This window comes from Sturnira hondurensis, unplaced genomic scaffold, assembly GCF_014824575.4.
Source record: "Sturnira hondurensis isolate 20B ecotype Veracruz unplaced genomic scaffold, ASM1482457v3 Scaffold0018493, whole genome shotgun sequence".
NCBI lineage: Eukaryota > Metazoa > Chordata > Mammalia > Chiroptera > Phyllostomidae > Sturnira > Sturnira hondurensis.
Window position 1 is genome coordinate 2819517 of NW_028091124.1, and position 17421 is coordinate 2836937.

Below are 17421 nucleotides of genomic sequence, written 5' to 3' on the forward strand. Positions count from 1 at the left end.
CCACAGGGCTCGGCCGGTGGCGCTCCTCTCCCCTTTGCCTGGCATCAAAATAATCCTGACCCTTGACATTTGTAATCAGGAAAAAAAAGGCAATTTATAATTGTGTTGTTCAAATGAAGGTGGGGGAAAATTCAATCTGCCATTATACAAAAGCAGTGACGGCTGTCTTCGCCGAAAAGAAGCAACGCAAGTCAATTTGTGAACTTTGGCACCAGACGACCTTTAGAAACACAACAATATACTGAATTTACAAGCAAGAGCAGCCCATGCAAATGACCCGGGCCAGCTGCCTCTGGATCGGAGCTGTGCGGAGCATTATGGAGAACGCGTCCGCAAAACAAATTAAGACTGTTACTTAAATGTCACGGCACACTATTGTATTTGGCTACAGATCATTACACCTGATACTAACACTTTTAAAAACTGTAATAACTTGGGAAATATTACATTGAGTGCCCACATGTATAAAGCAAAAGAAAAAAGAGGAGAAAATAGGTTTCTGAAGTAATTTAAACATCACTAGTCTACGACTGGAAGGAAAGGTCAAAATTTAAGTAAGCTGAAAGGAACACGGATGGTAAACTAAAACACACAAACAGAAAGATGGAGGGACCACAGGGACGCGTCTGAAAACACAACAGGGTGCATGCATGCGGCCTTGGGGCTGCGTTTCCACAGCCACATGGCGGGGGGCGCTCGCGGGCCCCTGGTGGGGATGGGGTTACCTTCGGTGTTGGTGCTGCTGTGTATATTTCGCAGGCTACCAACACGGTTTAGTCTCCAGGCTTTGCGTTTGGCTGCGTCCCGAGAGCAGAAAGGGGAGAGGGGGGGAAAGAGAGAAAACAAAAAGGAGAAGAAGTCAAATGAAAAGGGGAGAAAAGAAATGTCAAAGTAGCATGTGACGTCACCTCCATCAGTTCCCAAGAGGCAGTGGGCGCTGGTGGGTCCCCACTGGCTTCTGCTCCCGCCCACCTACCCCCGCCGGTGGCTTGGGGGACCTCAGGCAGGGTGACTGGAGCAGGGTGGAGGTGTGCCCACCAGTGTCTTTAGCTTTGCACAAGATCAAACAGACGCCCCGGCAAGGAAGCCCATGCGCCCTGCCCCCCGCTGCGTTTTCCACGCGGCTGCTCCAAGCCGCGCAAAGCCGGCCTTCTCCCCAGGGGCTGCTGGCATCTTCTAAAGGAGCTACGGTGCCAGCAGCCATAGACCTTTGATTCGGCAAAATCGGGCAGGACAGAGCAAGAGACCCTAGTGATGGGCAGCCCCTGGGTGTGCTGCGGGGTGGAGGTCTTCACACCCAGAGCTGCCGAGAGATGGAGATCGTTCGCCCCCCCCCCCCGATGTAGCTGGGCTTGGACAGTAACCCACAGCAGCAGAAGTCTGCTACCGTCAGGTGGCTGTTGAAGGGCTGCACCCCTTCTTTTAGGGCTGTAGGAGGCTCTGGGTGGGGCTCCGAGGACCCCAAAGAGCACACAGGCCTCCCTTGGCACTCAGCTCGCTGAAGAAAGTGTCACAAAGAAAAACCAAATACCAAGGTACCTGCAGAGGACCCCTGGGTTCGGATGTCAAATGCAGAACCAACTCAACATGGGCAGAGCCCATCCACCCCTGCACCATGTGACCAGCTGGGGTGGGGTGGTCCCCTTGCTCCGACACACTTCATCAGCCCCCCCTGGACTCAGGGCCCGTGGTCGGTGAAGGACCCTAACCAGACCACCTGTCTCTCTCAACTCCCATGGCCAGGAAGAGAAACCAGTTAGACCTGCTACTGGGCTGTTTTTGGATGACCCTCGTCCAGGGCAGGCAAGGAGTGCTCACTTCAGCGGGGGTGGGGGGAGGGGGGTGCGCAGGTGTGTGCGTTTCTGCAGGAATGTCTGGCGCTCACAGCATGGAAACAGGCCTGCAGTGGCCAGGGGTCGGCTCGCTGGCCCACTCCTGACGCAGGCGTGCCTGCTGTGCCTGCCCACCATGGGCTCTGAGCCCGAATACTCAGCTCCTGGAAGAGCGTGGGGTGTGCTCTGGTGCGCCAAGTTCAAAGACCCAGGGTGGGGGCCGGGTCTCTGTGAACAGTGCTGCCGCTGACGCGAATGTCAGGCACTGGGAGCATTTCTCTGGAGTGACAATGTAAAATAGTGAGAAACACGGAGAGTTAAGGAAGCAAATTCTGCGACGGCGCTGTGCATTCCAGAGGCAGATCACACGTAACGATGAGAAAAGGAACCAGCTGTCACTTCCTCATCACCGCCCCCCCTGCCCCCCCCCCCCGACTTAGGGAGAAAGAGTGAAACTGTAACCAAACGCCTAAGAATTACTTTCTAGCTCGAAAGCCTAATTTAGTAAGAAATGTAACCTGTACACTAGCGGGCACCAAAGTTTGGGGACAGAAGCCCTTCCGCAGTGTTCGGGTCTAAGTTTGACTTGTCAAGGGCAGAGACGTGTCCCCCATGTCTGCGTCCTCGAGGTATTTATAAGGTGCCTGTCCCAGGAAACAGCACACCTGGGAGAGGGGGCTTCGGGTGCCCACCAGCACAAACGTCAGGCCTTAGAGATGGGGATCCAAACTGATCCACTCCAAATGCTTCCTTTAGAGAGAGATGCTCCACGGACCACCACTGGGCTCAAGTACGCCCGGTGGTTCGCCCGTCCCGGGGAGTGGCAGCCACCATGCGCCGCACTCCTCACTTGAAACTCACCCGGGCACAACACTGACACATCAATGGGCAGACCGAGGCCTGGCCCTCCGACGGGGAGCTCTGGCTGGCAAGCCTCCTTCCCACCTGCTTCATGCCCCTCCGTTTTTCACACCCTGATCGCCAGCTACTGTACAGGTGTCTAGGCAGGAAGTGAATGTGCAGCCTGGTTTTCTATTAACCTATTGATGAAATAATCAATTCCAGCGTGTAAAACGTCATGCCTCTTTCTCCTCAAACAAATGGCTGTCTTCTGGCTGAAACCAGGGTCCTGGTCTGTGTATCTGCCTCCTGGGTCATTGATCACTCCACAGCCACATGTTCAGAAGCTTCAACAGGGAAATACAACCACACGGCCATCGATAAAATCTCAGGTTCAGGGCACTGTGGCTGCCGGGGTCCACCCCGAAGGGACGGAGAGAGGCACTGCCACACGGCCTTGGCGCTCCACGCCCGGGATGCCGCTCAGGCCTCCCTACCAGGCAGCAGTTCTCAAGGACCGCGGCGTGTGGGCTGGCTCGAGAGACTACGTGTTTCTGGCTCATCTTTGTTTTTGTTAAGAAATTTAGTTTAGAGCCCTGGCTGGTGTAGCTCAGTGGACTGAGCACAGGCCTGCGAACCAGAGGATCGTGGTTCGATTCCCAGTCAGGGCACATTCCTGGGTTGCAGGCCAGTTCCCTGCAGGCCAACTCCCAGCAGGGGAAGCACAAAAGGCAACCATACATTGATGTTTCTCTCCCTCTCTCCTTCCCCTCTAAAGATAAATAAATAAATAATTTAAAAAAAAAGAAATTTAGTTTAGGAAAAGGATTTTTGGAATATAGTTCCTTCCATTTAAACATAGGCTAACTTATTTTAAAATTTTTCACAAGGATTATTTTTTCCATTTTTTAAAAAGTCCTCACCCCAAGATATGTTTATTGATTTTAGAGACAGAGGTGGGGGGAGGAGGGGGAGAGGGAGATGGAGAAACACTGGTGTAAGAAACACTGACCGGCTGCCTCCCATACCAGGAGAGAACCCCCAACCTTCTGGGGTGTGGCCCACACTCCAAGCAACTGAGCCAACCGACCAGGTCGCAGAAACTCCTATTTTCATATCGGAACAGCACCTGTTACTGGAAACAAAGTCAGCCCCACACGAGCACCATGAGCGGTTTCTACTCCACCACGACACTTACCTGGTAAAGTGGCAGTCTCCCTGGTCCACGGTGCCTGCTGTGGCTGGCTCTGCGCGGTCTCAGACATTTGGAAACACATGTGATCACGGACACAAACCCCATGAAACACACTTTCAGACACGGTGCAAACTGACCGTCAGCCTGAGTGTGCATGGCGAGACCGATCTCCCCTCACTGAGGTCTGCAAATTACCTGGAACTCTCTGAACCCCAGTCCGGGCTGGCAGGAACGCCACAGACCTGGGGGCAGGAGGCCCCGGGAAGGACAGCACTCTCCCCTAGCGGTGGCGGGACAGGCCCAGTGCACTCAGTGCAAGACCAGACTGCTGCGTGACCACCACAGCAAAGGGTGGCCCAGGGGACAGCTGATGGTGGGGACACACACGCAGGAGGGCGTGAGCCTCGCCGCTGCCTGGTTGGAATGCACTGCCTGCGGGTTACCAGGGTCAGACCTTTGGAAAGGGCAGGGAGGAGGGCCGAGAGACAGGCCCCAAACTGCGAGAAGACAGGGCCTCCACGGCCCTGGGCCACAGTGGTGTCGCCAGTTCACCCTGGAAAGGAAGAGCGCGCCTACACGCGCCCACTGCAGGGGTTGTTGGCGTGCTCTGAACTGCAGGGAGGAGTAGGGACGTGACTGGGTACCTCGGGCACCAAAGTGCTAATGGGGACAAGAGCACCAGCACGTGAACTTGGGACCTCGTGTGATGCGGCCCCTTCCTGAAAGCGGTCTGCTGATGCTCATGTTTGAGGACTGGTGATCTTCTGGTACTGGGCCACCAGACTGGCAGGCGGGACACTGTCATCTGGCTCCTCCGATCTCAAGGGCAGCCCATCCTGAGCCACACATCGAAGAAGCAGGGCTGGGGTGGGCTCTAACAGGACGCTCCTTCAAGGTGCCTGGGAGCTACTAATGAGGACCTCTGTGCCCGCCGGCCGCCCAAACGAGGTGTGGTGTAATCCACCCCCGCCCCTCGTAATTACTAACAGTCCCAGGCTTCTCGCAGGAGACCAAAGAGGGGAAGGAAAAACGCGCAAATTACAGCTTTCTGCTAAGTCAGAGTAGCTGGAATCATTTAGAGTTAACGACCCCCAATTACTACACATTGCCTAATTTTGTGGAAGCTACAGCTTGTCATGTGAGTTCACGCGATGCTCACAAACGACTTAAAATTTTATTTTAAAGAAAAATTTGTTTTGTTTCTCTAAGCAAAATATTTTTTTTTCTTCCGACAGTATGGGAGTGCTCAAGGACTAGTCACAGACAGCAGCTTGCTGCCACGTGAGACCCCCAACCGGTGCTCGCTGACTGGGGGGAAACTCTCCTGGGTCGGCTCACGCCTGCATGGGCAGGGCTCCACCCCGAACTCTCCCTCCGTCACTGCCTGGAAGACCGAGGACTCACAGCAGGTGCCCTCCGCCCTCCTCCCGACAGCACTCTGTCGGCTAGGTAAACACTCCTCAGACTGCCCATAAGAAAGTGACGCAGCCGTGAGGTTGGGAGCCCCAGCCAAGGGCCCACTGACGCTCCAGGGAACGCGAACCACATTGCTGGCCGGTGAATCCCGACCAGGCTGGTGAGGGTCTGCAGCCCCCAGAAGCAATTTGGAAGAATAGGGTCTTCTTCACCTCTGAACAGGGGGGCTGGGTGGAGAGGGTATGCCACTCACTTCTAAGAACGTCTTGCCTGAGAATGAACCAACACCACCCCTCGCATTCCTTCAGGGGGGTGCACGTCACACCTCCTAGAGCAGCCAGGTGGGCACTAACCTGCCCCCACGAGATGCCCAGCGACCCGTCTGCGAGGGTGTCATCGGCTACGTGCCGCCTGCGCTCTCGGAGCGCTTCAGGCCCACGCTGACACCGGAACACTTACACAGCCCGCCCCGCCAGGGGCCGGCACAGCCGGGACAGAGTCCAGTGTGGTTTTCTGTCCCTTCAGTGCCATGCAGCCGGGAGCACCCCCATCTGTGCACTCCCTTCCTGGTGACTCTGTAGCTCGGGTTTTTAGCTCGGCTGGTTCTCCGGAGCAGACTGGGAACTCCTAAGGGGCGGGCACTTCTCTCCTGGTCTGCACGGAGCTGCTGTCCGTTCTGGGAGGGGAGGGCTTGCTGAGGGGCAGGGTGGCTTCACAGGACACCGAAATGGGTTCCCTGAACACGGGGCTTCCTTGTCCTGTGAGCTGTAGGACGAGGGTGGCAACGAAAACTGGCCGTGGCGTGGATGCTGGGCTCCCGGCACCACGCGGCGAGCTCTGCTTGTTCTCTTTGGGCCCCGTTCCTCGTGGCAGTGCACCCTGTCACCTGTGCCCCAGGCACTATGCGGCTGCCACTCCAGTGAGAAACAGAGAGCAAGGGAGAGTCGAGCGAGGCTGCTCCCTTGTGTTTCCCGTTCGGGGCCGGCGGGTGGGCGCGTGGGCCACCAGGACAGAAACGAGCGATAATGGGAAACACTCGCCTCTTTCTTCCCTTTTCTTCTTTCTCTTCTTCCTCCTCAATTTTCTCCAATAGAATACATTACAAGCTTCTGTAGGTTTAACACACAATCTTTCTCAATGATTCCAGAAAAAAATAGTTTTTTAATAAAACTTCAAGTTGTGCTATCGTATTTCAAAGGCGATGGCCAGTTACGGCAACTCATCAAAGGCACAATTACTCTGCGGCTGCCGCCCGCGCCCCTCGCTGGGCTGTAATTGAGGGGCTGTGATCACCGGACCACCAGCCGCAGACACGGCAGACTGAGCGTTTCATCTGCCATCTCTGGGGCCAACTTCCTACCCCCCCGAACCCCGGTGAAACGATACATTTCAGGGCTGGTCAGTCATTCATGCCCCTTCCCAAGTGGCCACCTGAATCTGAGAAGGCACCTTCCAAAGGCATTTTCGATCCTCTAAATTTAGGAAGGACTTGACTGGACCCTCCCAAGAGCATTCTGACCTGGGGCTTGAGTGGCCACGGGAGCCTGCAGACACGTGGCCGGTGTTCAGACAACCACGCACGCGGATCAGAGTGGGGAGCAGCAGCGCCCACTGTGCGGAGAGGCACGCCTTCGTGCATGGGGTCTCCCCGCACAGCTGCCAGGGTGCTGTCCACGGGAAAATGTGGTCGCTGTCACCTGGGAGGGACAGGAAGGGCGGTACAAGAGCGGGCACAGCAAAGTGATGACAGATGTCTCGTTTCTTTAAAAATAACCTAAATATGCCGACGACCTTACTCGGCTTCAAGCCAGAACACAGGGAAAACTATTGTAATATTGTTTCAGAAGCCAAGTGAATTTCCCACTGGTTCAACACGAAGAGCCAACCTAACCAGCCCGCCACCTCGGTTCTCAAGTTTTCTCCACACGCACACGTGATGATCACACTTGCGAGAGCTGGCGCAGAGCCCACACCGCTTCTGGATGCGAAGAGTCAAGTGACCAGTTCCCAAAACCGCCACTTTGAACGGCAGCCCTTGGGGTCAGCCGACCACAGTTGCAGCCGTCCCTCACTCTGAGACACTGAATCGTTTCCGATTTTATGCTATTAAAAATACTACACTAATTAAACATACCTCATGTACAGACAGTCGCACGTACAAATCTTTACAAATGTGCACACACATGTCTGTACACACACACGTCCGTCCGTCCTTCTCTGCATCTGCTGAGGGGCCGAGGAGCGCTGGCGCCCCAGGGCAGCACGCACGCCCTGCCCCCCAGGAAGAGGGGCAGGGCCCCTGGAGAAGTGGCTGTCCTAGGACTGAGGCAGAAGCACACGGGACGAACCCGGAGCACTGGGCGGCCCAGAGGGCGAGGAAGTGCTGGGTCACACACAGGCCACACTCACGGGGCTCGACAGGGCGGCACAGGACCCACCGCAAAGAGCTCCCGTAGCCCAGGCTGGGACAGCTTGAGCAAGAAAGTGCGAAATGAACTTCCGAGAGCCCACACTGATGTAAACAAACAAGTCAACTCACAGATGGGCAGGAGAGACCTCTCCCAGGTGCGGGTGAAGAGCCGCCCTCAAGGGCAGGGTGTAGGCACCTGCTCCTAAGGTGAGTGCGTGCAGACTCCGCACCAGAGAGGCCCCGGGGGCGTGGGGGAGGGGAGGCAGCAACTTCTCAGAGGAGACACCTGCCAGCCCGGACTGGAGCCAGGGAGTCAAGGTCATGTTGGCAGTGGATATGCCTTTGCTAGGATGGGGTGAAGGTGGCACCTCCTCTCCGCAGTCTTCCTCTCAGTCTGGACCCCAGAGCAACCCTGAGAAAAACAGCCGACCAGGAGAGGGGCTCTGTACGGCACATCTAACCAGAACTCCTCAAAATGGCCAAGGTCAAAAACAGGGTCTGAGGCAATGCTCCTGCCCCAAGGCAAGGGAGCCCATGGAGACGAGACACCTGAATGTGTGGGGGCCTCCAGACAGCGCTGGGGGAGAGCGAAGGGAGTCCTGGCCACGTTCCGACTCCAGTCAACGCCCGCATATCCGTCTCAGCTCAGGGACAGCGCAGATAAAAGATGAGAACCTCGGCGGGAGCTGTGCACGTGTGTACATGCACATGTGAGTAGGAGTCGTCTGTGATATCGCCTCCATGGTTTTACACCTCAGACCTTGCAAGCAAACAGACTCTATTAAGACGCTATTAGAAGCACCTTCGGGCAGGAACGTAATTTCCCCCCACCAATCTAGTTGTTCCTGTAGGATGGATGCCAGGGCCACTGCTGCCCAATCGAGAGCACTGGCTGGTGGCCTAGAGAAACCACCAAGAGGGACAGATGACCAGCTCGTTGCAACACAGCATCCATGCTGCCTGTCACCGAGTCACCTGTCACAAGTGAAGAGATGACTTCCCAGCTTTGTGTGGCGTGAAGAACGTGTGTCCTGTTTCGGCGACTGAAACTCTGTAACAACGGCGATGCGCCCGCGCCCCCCCCCCCCGTAGCCACACTCCTCACCGTGCTGGCCAACAAGTCTGTCGTTTGCCCACAAAACAAAGGATGCAGTTTTCCCGTTCACCAGTGACTTCACTGATTTGGGTGTCCTGAGTGTGCCGGCTCTCTCCCATGTTGTGGCACCTCGGTGGTTCTCAGTTGACGTCTCAATTCGATCACTAAACACCTTCAGCTGGTCTCCCTGACCGTGGAGTGTCGTCGGGTGGGAAATCTGCAGCACAGGACTGCGCAAACCGCCACTGACACGTTCCGTCAGTCACAGTGCCTTCTCCACACCCTGCACGCATCTTCTGTCACGTTTCAGTTGCGTTTTTACCTTTCTTGAAATAATGAGGCATAATGTGATGAAAATATTGTCTATGTTCTTCTACCCTCAATATTAAAATGGCTGCACAAAAATTCACCCATTTTAAGATTTCTTTAAAACCGCACACCACTATGACAGCTGTCCTAATGCAATCCAGAACTGTTCTGAATGAAGTTAACGACAACTAAGCTCCAGTAGAGCCGTCGTATGGACAAGACTGAACGGACTTTGGGGCCAACCCAACGATTGGCCATGGGAAGGGGGAGCCCCAGGGCACACTGCTGACCCTCGTTCTGTGCACAGAAGGGAGCTATGTTTGTCCTGCAGTGCGTTCCGCGCAGAAGGCCCAAAACGGACCGGGTTTGACCCGTTTTCCAGCTAACCTCCAGGACGGGCTTTTTAGTGATTACAAAACGAGCTTTGATCCATTGAGAAAAAACTGTGTGCACTCGTGCTGACTGTAGACCTCTGCTTCTAATCAGCACCGTAAGAATCACCTTTTCAATAAAAGTGACAGAGTCACGCAGAGCTGGCTTTGTGACATTCACAGAGACGCGTCTGTGGAGACTTAGTGGCTCTGGGAAGCTTTGGACTCGGGAGCGACCTCGGGACTCTCAGGTGCTGTGGTCGGGAGACAACATGAGCACCCTTCCTTAGACGGAAAGGATGGGGGAAGGTTCTGGACAAAGACAAGCTGGCGACCACAGGTGAAGGCCGTGGCCACGGAAGAGGCACCCCGCTGGGCACCTGAGGCGCCCGCTGGCTGCACGCCAGCCAAAGCCCTTTTCATAGATGAACCCCAAATACCTGGTGGGGGAGGAAAGGAAATGTCACACCGACCACCCCGCAGATGCACCAGTTCACAGCCTGGTGGTTCTGAGGGTTTTGGCCGTGACTTTCACGAATGGACTCAGGACACATGAGTCTTATCACATAGGCATTGTTTGGGTTTTTAAAAAATTATTTGGCTGCAGGGAGCTGGGAACCAGGTTCCGGTGGGTTGATGACCAAATCTGACCAGTGTGGTAAGTGCCCATGACGCTGTGACCCTGGAGGTCCCTGGTGCCAGGTGGGCTCAGTGAGCAGTGGGAAGAGCCGATGCTCAGGTATCGGCGTTGCCCTCCTGACACTGCCTGGGGGGGACACAGGGCTCTGTGCCACACCCCTGTGTGCACATGAGGGTCACCACCATCCCAGAGCCACCAGGAGCTGCGAAGCAAGCAACACACCAAGAGGGGGACCCAGTCTGGGCCTCTGCACGCGCTGGCACCCTCCCGACTGCCGGAGGCCCCGACCACGCGAACAGCACAGGCCACGGAGAGTGCGCCTTGACGGCACACGTGTGTTTGCGCCGCAGCCTCTCTGCCTCTTCACGCTCCTTCCCGTCAGCAACGCGCCAGAAGAGCTGGGAGCGAGCAGGCGTGGCAGGGCGGATCCCAGAGCCGTCCCCCCAGCTCTCCCCACTCACGCATACACTGATTCAAGCGCAGGAGGCTCAGCCAGCCGCAGGAATAGACCTCATTTGGCAGCTGCATTCAAGGTTAGAAATGGCTCAAGGTGAGGGAAATGCTGTTAGGAAGGAGGTTTCTGCCATTTCCCCGAAGTCCAACAACTTTACGAAATGTAGCCGTTCAGGTACTGCTCAGGGCCTGTCCGTCTGTATGTCCCTCCTTTCCCAGGTTGGAACGGACACAGGACAAATGGTTTAAGAGGCTGCAATGAGTTCCACCCTCAGAGGCCAAGATCCTCTGACGATGGGCAGCAGATGAAACTCTGTCTGAGAACTGGTAACAGCAGCCTCCAGGGTGGTGGCCATGGCACTGAGTTATACTCTGGTCACCTCTCCTCTGTCATAACATCGGCCTTAGAAGCAGCCACAGACCCCTGCACCGAGAATGAAGTGTGCGACGTGGCAGAGAGGGGCTCCCATGGAGGGGATGCTGAACCAGAGGAAGTGGACCAGAGCCCTCCATGGGCCCGTGGGGCGGGAGGGGGCGGGCTGTGGCTTCTCAGACAGCAGGTCTTCGTTAGAAGTTACTCAGGGGACTGGTGGCCCCAGAATGGCCGGACACCTTTACAGGGGTCGGCACCCAAGCAGCTGCCCGCTGCCCAGGCGCCGTGGGGACGGGAACCACGAGACAGAGCGGAAAAACACGGAGGGTTAGCCCGTGAGGGAGTGCTTCTGAAAGGGGCAGGAGTGCAACCCAGGACGGTTTCCAGAGCTGCCCTGTTTTAGGAGGTCTTCATGAAAGGCCATGTACGTGTCCCTGTGCCCACACATTCGCACGCAGGCACACACGTGTCCTCTCCGTCCCTGGCCACGCTGTGCTCTGCTAGAATAATCGCATAGGGTCCCCATGATATATGACTAAACTCGGTGATATTTTTTTCTTCTACCTTTAGCTAAGGACAGAATCCTATTCTATGATAAACTGCACTGGGGTGAAAAAGTTAAACAAAACTGGCAAAGATCTCTCTCAGCGGCTCCTAATTTTCTCCTAAACCACAGGCCCCTTGGGATAACCACAATTCGACAACATTCTACAGCGCCTCTGCTTCCCGTCTGTCCCGGTATCAGCACGCGCTCGCTTCCATCCACTCAGAAGACCCCGGGACGGGCCCGGTGTCCCGCAGGCCGGGGTGATGGCTCCGTCCCCTTTCCTCCTTCCCATCGAGGGCTTCGTGGCCCCCACACACACCTGCACAGGCACCACCAAGCTGGGGCGCGAGAGCGCAGCACCACGCCTCTCACCAACGTGACTGGCGTTGATGGTAAAGGGCACAGGGCCTTTCCAACCAGCGCTGCTTATTTCTCTAGATAACTGACTCTGTGTTCACCACAGCATTATTTACAATCGCCAAGCTACAGAAGCAACCCAGGGCCCATCAATAGGCATGTGCATAAAAAAGCCGTGGTTTAGGCATGTAATGGAATGTTACTTGGCCAAGAAAAAGAAGGAAGTCCTCTCATTTGTGACAGCACGGATGGACCCGGGGGATGTGATGCTAAATGAAATAAGCCAGACAGAGAAGAACAAGTACCATAAGATTTCTCTTACATGTGGAATCTAATGGACAAAATGAACAAACAAACAAAGAAACGAGAAAGACTCAGATACAGAGAACAGACTGAGGGCTGCCAGAGGGGAGGAGCCGGGGGGCTGGGCAGTAAAGGTGGAGGTGTGGGGACTGGGGGAGGGGTCACGGGCCACGGGGACATTACGGGCAGCACAGGGAATGGAACGACTGTGCAGGGTGCCCAGGTGTCCCAGGCTGAAGGGGGGGATCAGTTTGTGTGAGTTATATAAACGTCTGAAACCTGACGTTTGAAATCCACTGCATCTAGCATCCTTTCCTGCCGCTGTTCGCACCCATCCCTCGAAGCCGGTTGTGTTCTGGAGCATCCCCTGACTTTTCATGCTCTGCAGTGATAGGCAGCAGAGAGAGTATCAAGTCGGCCAAAAAGCCCCTTCAGTTTCTTCCATAACGTAAAGGAAACTTTCAGTTTCATGCTGAAACCTGAAACTGACACAGAACAACACCGACTGTCAATGGTAATTAAAGCATAAAAAATAAAGAGCAGAATTAACTAAAGGCCCAGTGGGAGCTGGGAAGCCAAGCCCGCCCATCTCACCACTGCAGCAGAGAAGGGCTGCCACAGCGCAGCCTGAGACAACTGGGAGGTACGCACGGACGCCCGCCCTTAGAGGCCGTGTGCCGGCCGGGCGGGCACCAGAGGCGCCTGCGGCTCAGGGGGAGCAGCAGCGGGCGGCCGCCCGGCCGCAGCAGCACCGGCTGGTGGCTCTGGGGGAACAAAGGACGATAGCCCTGCTAATCGTTTATTGAATAATGAGACTGACACAGCTGATAAAAGGCTTCAATCCTGAGGGATGTGACTGATCGCTTTTCGGTGTATTGGCACTGCCATTTGTGTGACAAACGGCTGAGAAGCCCCCCGTTAATCTCTGCGCACCCCCAAGCCTGGTGGCAGCCCTGGCTCGTGCACCCAGGGAATCAGGGACAGCTAATAACACCGGCACGGAGCCACGCCGGCGGAACGCCGGCCTTTCATCAAGGCTGATCGCCGAATCAATTTGCACAATGGATTTTTTGGGCGCTGGGCAAGGCAGACGGGCGACAGAGAGGGGGCCAACAATGACGAAGACAGATAAGGCCCGGCCGGGGGGCGTGCGGGCTGCATCGGAGGAGTGGGGTCCTCGCGGGATGGGGGCATGGGCGATGTCCGAGGGGCTCCATGGAGCCAGGAGGTTTTCTGGGCGTGACACGGGGTCTGCAGTATCAAGGTCGTTTGTCAGCCGACAGTGAGCGGCTGCGGTGCATGTGGACCTACCTTCCTCCCGGGACGCACAGTGTGCACACTTACAGGATCTTTGGTAGATCCTTTCCTCTCTTAGCCCTATGGGAGGGCTGTAGGTAGTGCGGCTTTAAGTACATGAAAGGTGTGGTTTGTAAATGACACTCGAAATACCACAGGTGTTTCTATGGTACTAGATGTTGACTCTTACTCCAGGTTTTAGTAAAAACCCAATCGGTTCAACGTGCTCTCCCCCCAAGAAATCCGTGTACCGCGGAAGCCAACACAACTCGGCCTGGTGCCGCATCCACGGACGGGGGGAAGGTAGGGGTTAAACACGACGGTAAGGCACAGAAGGTAACTGAGGTGCAGTTGGGCACAGAGTGAATAATAAACGCTAGTGAGGATGGTGACGACGACGACGATGTATGTGTCAACTTCCAAAACAGAAAGGAACAAGCCTCTGTTCACACTACTGTCCTACGGACGTGTAAACCCAGGACCGAACTTCGGCTACACAGAAAGTGGGTCTGAGGTGTGCACCGCACACTGCGGGGTCGGCCAACAGCCCGTTCTGTTTTTTCCGTACTAGCGGCGCTTAGTTAGTTGTCTCTAACTTCACTGGGGACCGTGTGGTGAGATGGTGCTGTGACAGATCGTAGCAGCGTGCACTGAAAAACACATCAAATGGGTGAATTTCTGTGCAGCCATTTTAACACCGAGGATGGAACAAATGCAACAGTTCGGATGTATTATGTTTTATCATTTCCAGGAAGGTGAAAACACGACTGAAACAAAAAAGATGTGTGCGGTGTATGGAGAAGGTGCTGCGACTGATCAAATGTGTCAGAAGTGGCATGTGAAGTTTCTTGGTACCACTGACATTGTGGCCAAACAGCTCTGTGCTGCGGGCTGTCTCAGGCATCGGGGGGTGTTTAGTGGCGCCCCTGGCCTCTGCCCACTAGAAGCCAATAGCGCAGGGGTGTCAAACTCATTTTCACCAGGGGCCACATCAGCCTCGCTGTTGCCTGCAACGGGCCGAATGTCATGTGAGGGCTGTACAAATGGGACTCCTCCTCAACGGTGGAGCGAGAGCTCAGCGCTGCCCCTGGGTAGAAACAAGGCGGGGGGGGGGGGGCGGATTTGGCCCTCGGGCCTTGCGTGTGCCCCTAGTGCAACGGCGGGAGACAGCCGACAGACTCAGAATATCCAGATCACAACATTATTGGTAAACAGGAAAAAGGCGTCCTTTACGTTATGGAAGAAACTGAAGGGACTTTTTGGCCGACTTGATACTCTCTCTGCTGCCTATCACTGCAGAGCATGAAAAGTCAGGGGATGCTCCAGAACACAACCGGCTTCGAGGGATGGGTGCGAACAGCGGCAGGAAAGGATGCTAGATGCAGTGGATTTCAAACCAAGGGAGCAGGCGTTCCCTAGAGCCTGAGACGTAGCGGCTTTGTTAAGGTCATTTTCGGGCCCCCCTATGAAAATCAATGCCTTACATTAGTTTCTCTTTGCCTTTAAGCACGACCTTTGTGACCGCTTTACCAGGGCATGCCCAGTGTTTGTGGCGGCCGTGAAGGCGGATGGTTTTCAGTGACTCCGCACCTACGCAGGCTCGCCAGCCTCTGGTGGGGGTCGAGAAGTGGCGGTCTGCGAGTCCCATGGGAAATCCAGCATCAGGGGCCTGGGAAGAGCCCAAGCAGAGGGTCCCCCCAGCCACACACCACTTGGGGGTACAGATAGCTTTTGTCCAGCCCAAAGTGCAGTGGAGTGTCCCCTCCCCCCCGGGGCCACCTACACCTGGTCGTTTACGGGAAGGGGGACTCTAGTGGGTAGGGTGGTCTGGGTGAGTTCAAGACCTGCTTCAAACTGTCGGCGCTGGTCTGGGGGTAATCTCTGCTGGTTGACACTCGAAAGCCCGCTCTGGCAAGGGGCCGCGTGTGTCAGAACAGGGTGTCCCTGCTCCTTTCTTAGGAGAGCCGATGTGACCTCCAAACACGCCACGCGCGGCTGGTCCCCACCGGGGCTGTTCTGGCGCACACGCACCGAATCCCGAGAAAGGGGTTGGGCAGGCTGTGTCCTTCTCACTCAAGATGGATTTGCTGAATTCTGACAGCTGTCCCACAAGGCAGAGAGCGAGGTCACCAGGTTTGGCAGCTCAGAGCCTGGAGGCGGGACGAGGCGGGAGGAGGGGAGGAACTTGCCTGGGGGGTGGGGGGAGTCTGGGGGTGGTGGTGCCCACCAGGCATTCCAAACCCAGGAGACCTGGCTCCTTGGCCCTGTCCCTTACCACCCCAGCGTCAGCCTGCCTGCTGTTATTACTGCCACCAGCAGAACCCTCTCCCTCACACGGCCACCTGCCTGTCTGGACTTGGGTGGGAGCAGAGTGCCCCTGGAACTGAGAGAAAATAGCAAAGTCCAGACACGCACAGCAGCGGCTGCTTTGCTTTCATGGGCAGATTGAGCATTTTTTAAAAGTTTCAATCAGTGGAGAATCTTTTTTTTTCCTGGCTCACAATTCAAAAAGCTATTATGGGAGACAATCGGAAGTAAAAGAAGCATTTCCCAGTGTCGGTGCAGTGAGTGGAAACGGAACCCTAACAAGAAGTGTTTCAGTAAGAGAGAAGTTCCTTCTTCGTCAGAACGAAGGATGGAAACGCCTTAATCGCCTGTGCAGCGCCGCCCTGGCACGGCGGCCTTCACCCATGTGCACCGAGAGGCCACACTGAACGCGCCGTCTTTCTCCAATTGTCGGAGCACTTCGAGTGCCCTTCGCCAACCTCTGCCAACCACCCGGAGCGGGATAAAACGATTAAAACCTGCTCTGTGTTTCTCCGTCTTCACGCTAACGGTCAGAGTGCAACGCGTGAAAACAGAGCACTGTTCTCGGCGCCACTTCTAAAACGGCGCCCCCTTCCGATTCATCATGCTGCCGTAGGAATGAATCCCCGGACCCTGGAGTGTGACTGCACGACGTGTGACTGTGGCCGCCCTTCACTGGACCCGTTATGTGTGTGTTGACTCACGGTGGCACAGTCCCGTTAAGGACGGCAGCAGGATTTGGGGTCCACGTGCCGCTGGACCCGAGATGGGAGCGTGACTGTGCTGGCCGTCGGTGAGGGGCATGGGCGCCGTGCGTCCTCGGGGGCCAAGGCACAGAGGAAACGCCGCTCCCTGCGGTTGCGTCTCTCCCTCCGGGGATGATGCTTGCCTGCCGAGCAGTCGTGGGCCGCAGTCTCAGTGAGACCCGCAGCCAAGCTCCCGCGCGGCGCACCAACGAACAGACACGTGAGTGACCATCACTGCAGGCATCTCCGGACTTACGTCTCCCAGGTCACACCCCAGACACGCGGCACAGAGGCAAGCCCCCCTGGCTGTGCCCTGTCCTAATCCCTGAGGCCAGGAGCTGCGGGGACGCTTGCTTCTCTGGGGGCACTCTGCTCTGGCAGGCAGGCTGGCAGGCAGGCAGGCTGGCACCGGCTGGCGGGTGTGTGCGACCAGAGGGCACAGGGCTGGTCGAGGGCAGGGGACAGGCGCTGTCCAGGGGCAGCTACCACTCAAATACTAACTGTGGGACCTCGGTCAGCAAACAGGTCACACTGTGTGAGCTTTTGTATGTTTGAAAGCCGATTGAATCCAGTAAAATTAGTAGAAAAACATGAAACATCCGGCCGGTGAGGACTTGTAGCAGCAGAGCGCCTGGGGTGGCAGAGTGGCCGCACCACAGGAACGCCTTCGGGGCCCGGGCTCTGGTATGTGAGGCGCCTTCTGGGGTGCAGGGGTCTCGGGGACACTTGTCCCCTACTGTCATAAACCGCTGGTTTTCAACACAGGCTGGACATCAGAATCGCGTGGTGCCCAGGCTCTCCCAAGCCAGCTGAATCCAAACCTCGGTTTCAAATTCTATGGAACTTAAATTTGGGAGCTGGCACCTTCACCATTCTGTTCCAGGCCAGAATATTGGGAGGCCCCCGTCCACCCCGGCCCCACAGGTGGGC

General features: G+C 56.0%; 1 protein-coding gene across 10 annotated transcripts in view; it reads right to left on the minus strand.

Annotated features, from left to right (window-relative positions):
• The window catches only part of AGAP1 (ArfGAP with GTPase domain, ankyrin repeat and PH domain 1), a 391784-nt gene that overhangs the window by 57154 nt on the left and 317209 nt on the right, over positions 1-17421 (minus strand). For 7 of the 10 annotated variants that reach the window (XM_037069291.1, XM_037069290.1, XM_037069294.1 and 4 more), the window contains one exon: positions 726-797. The exons of the other annotated variants lie outside the window; for them this stretch is intronic. In XM_037069291.1, coding sequence (XP_036925186.1) covers positions 726-797 — 72 coding nt within the window. The remainder of the gene's footprint in view (positions 1-725; positions 798-17421) is intronic. 10 annotated transcript variants of the gene reach the window in all.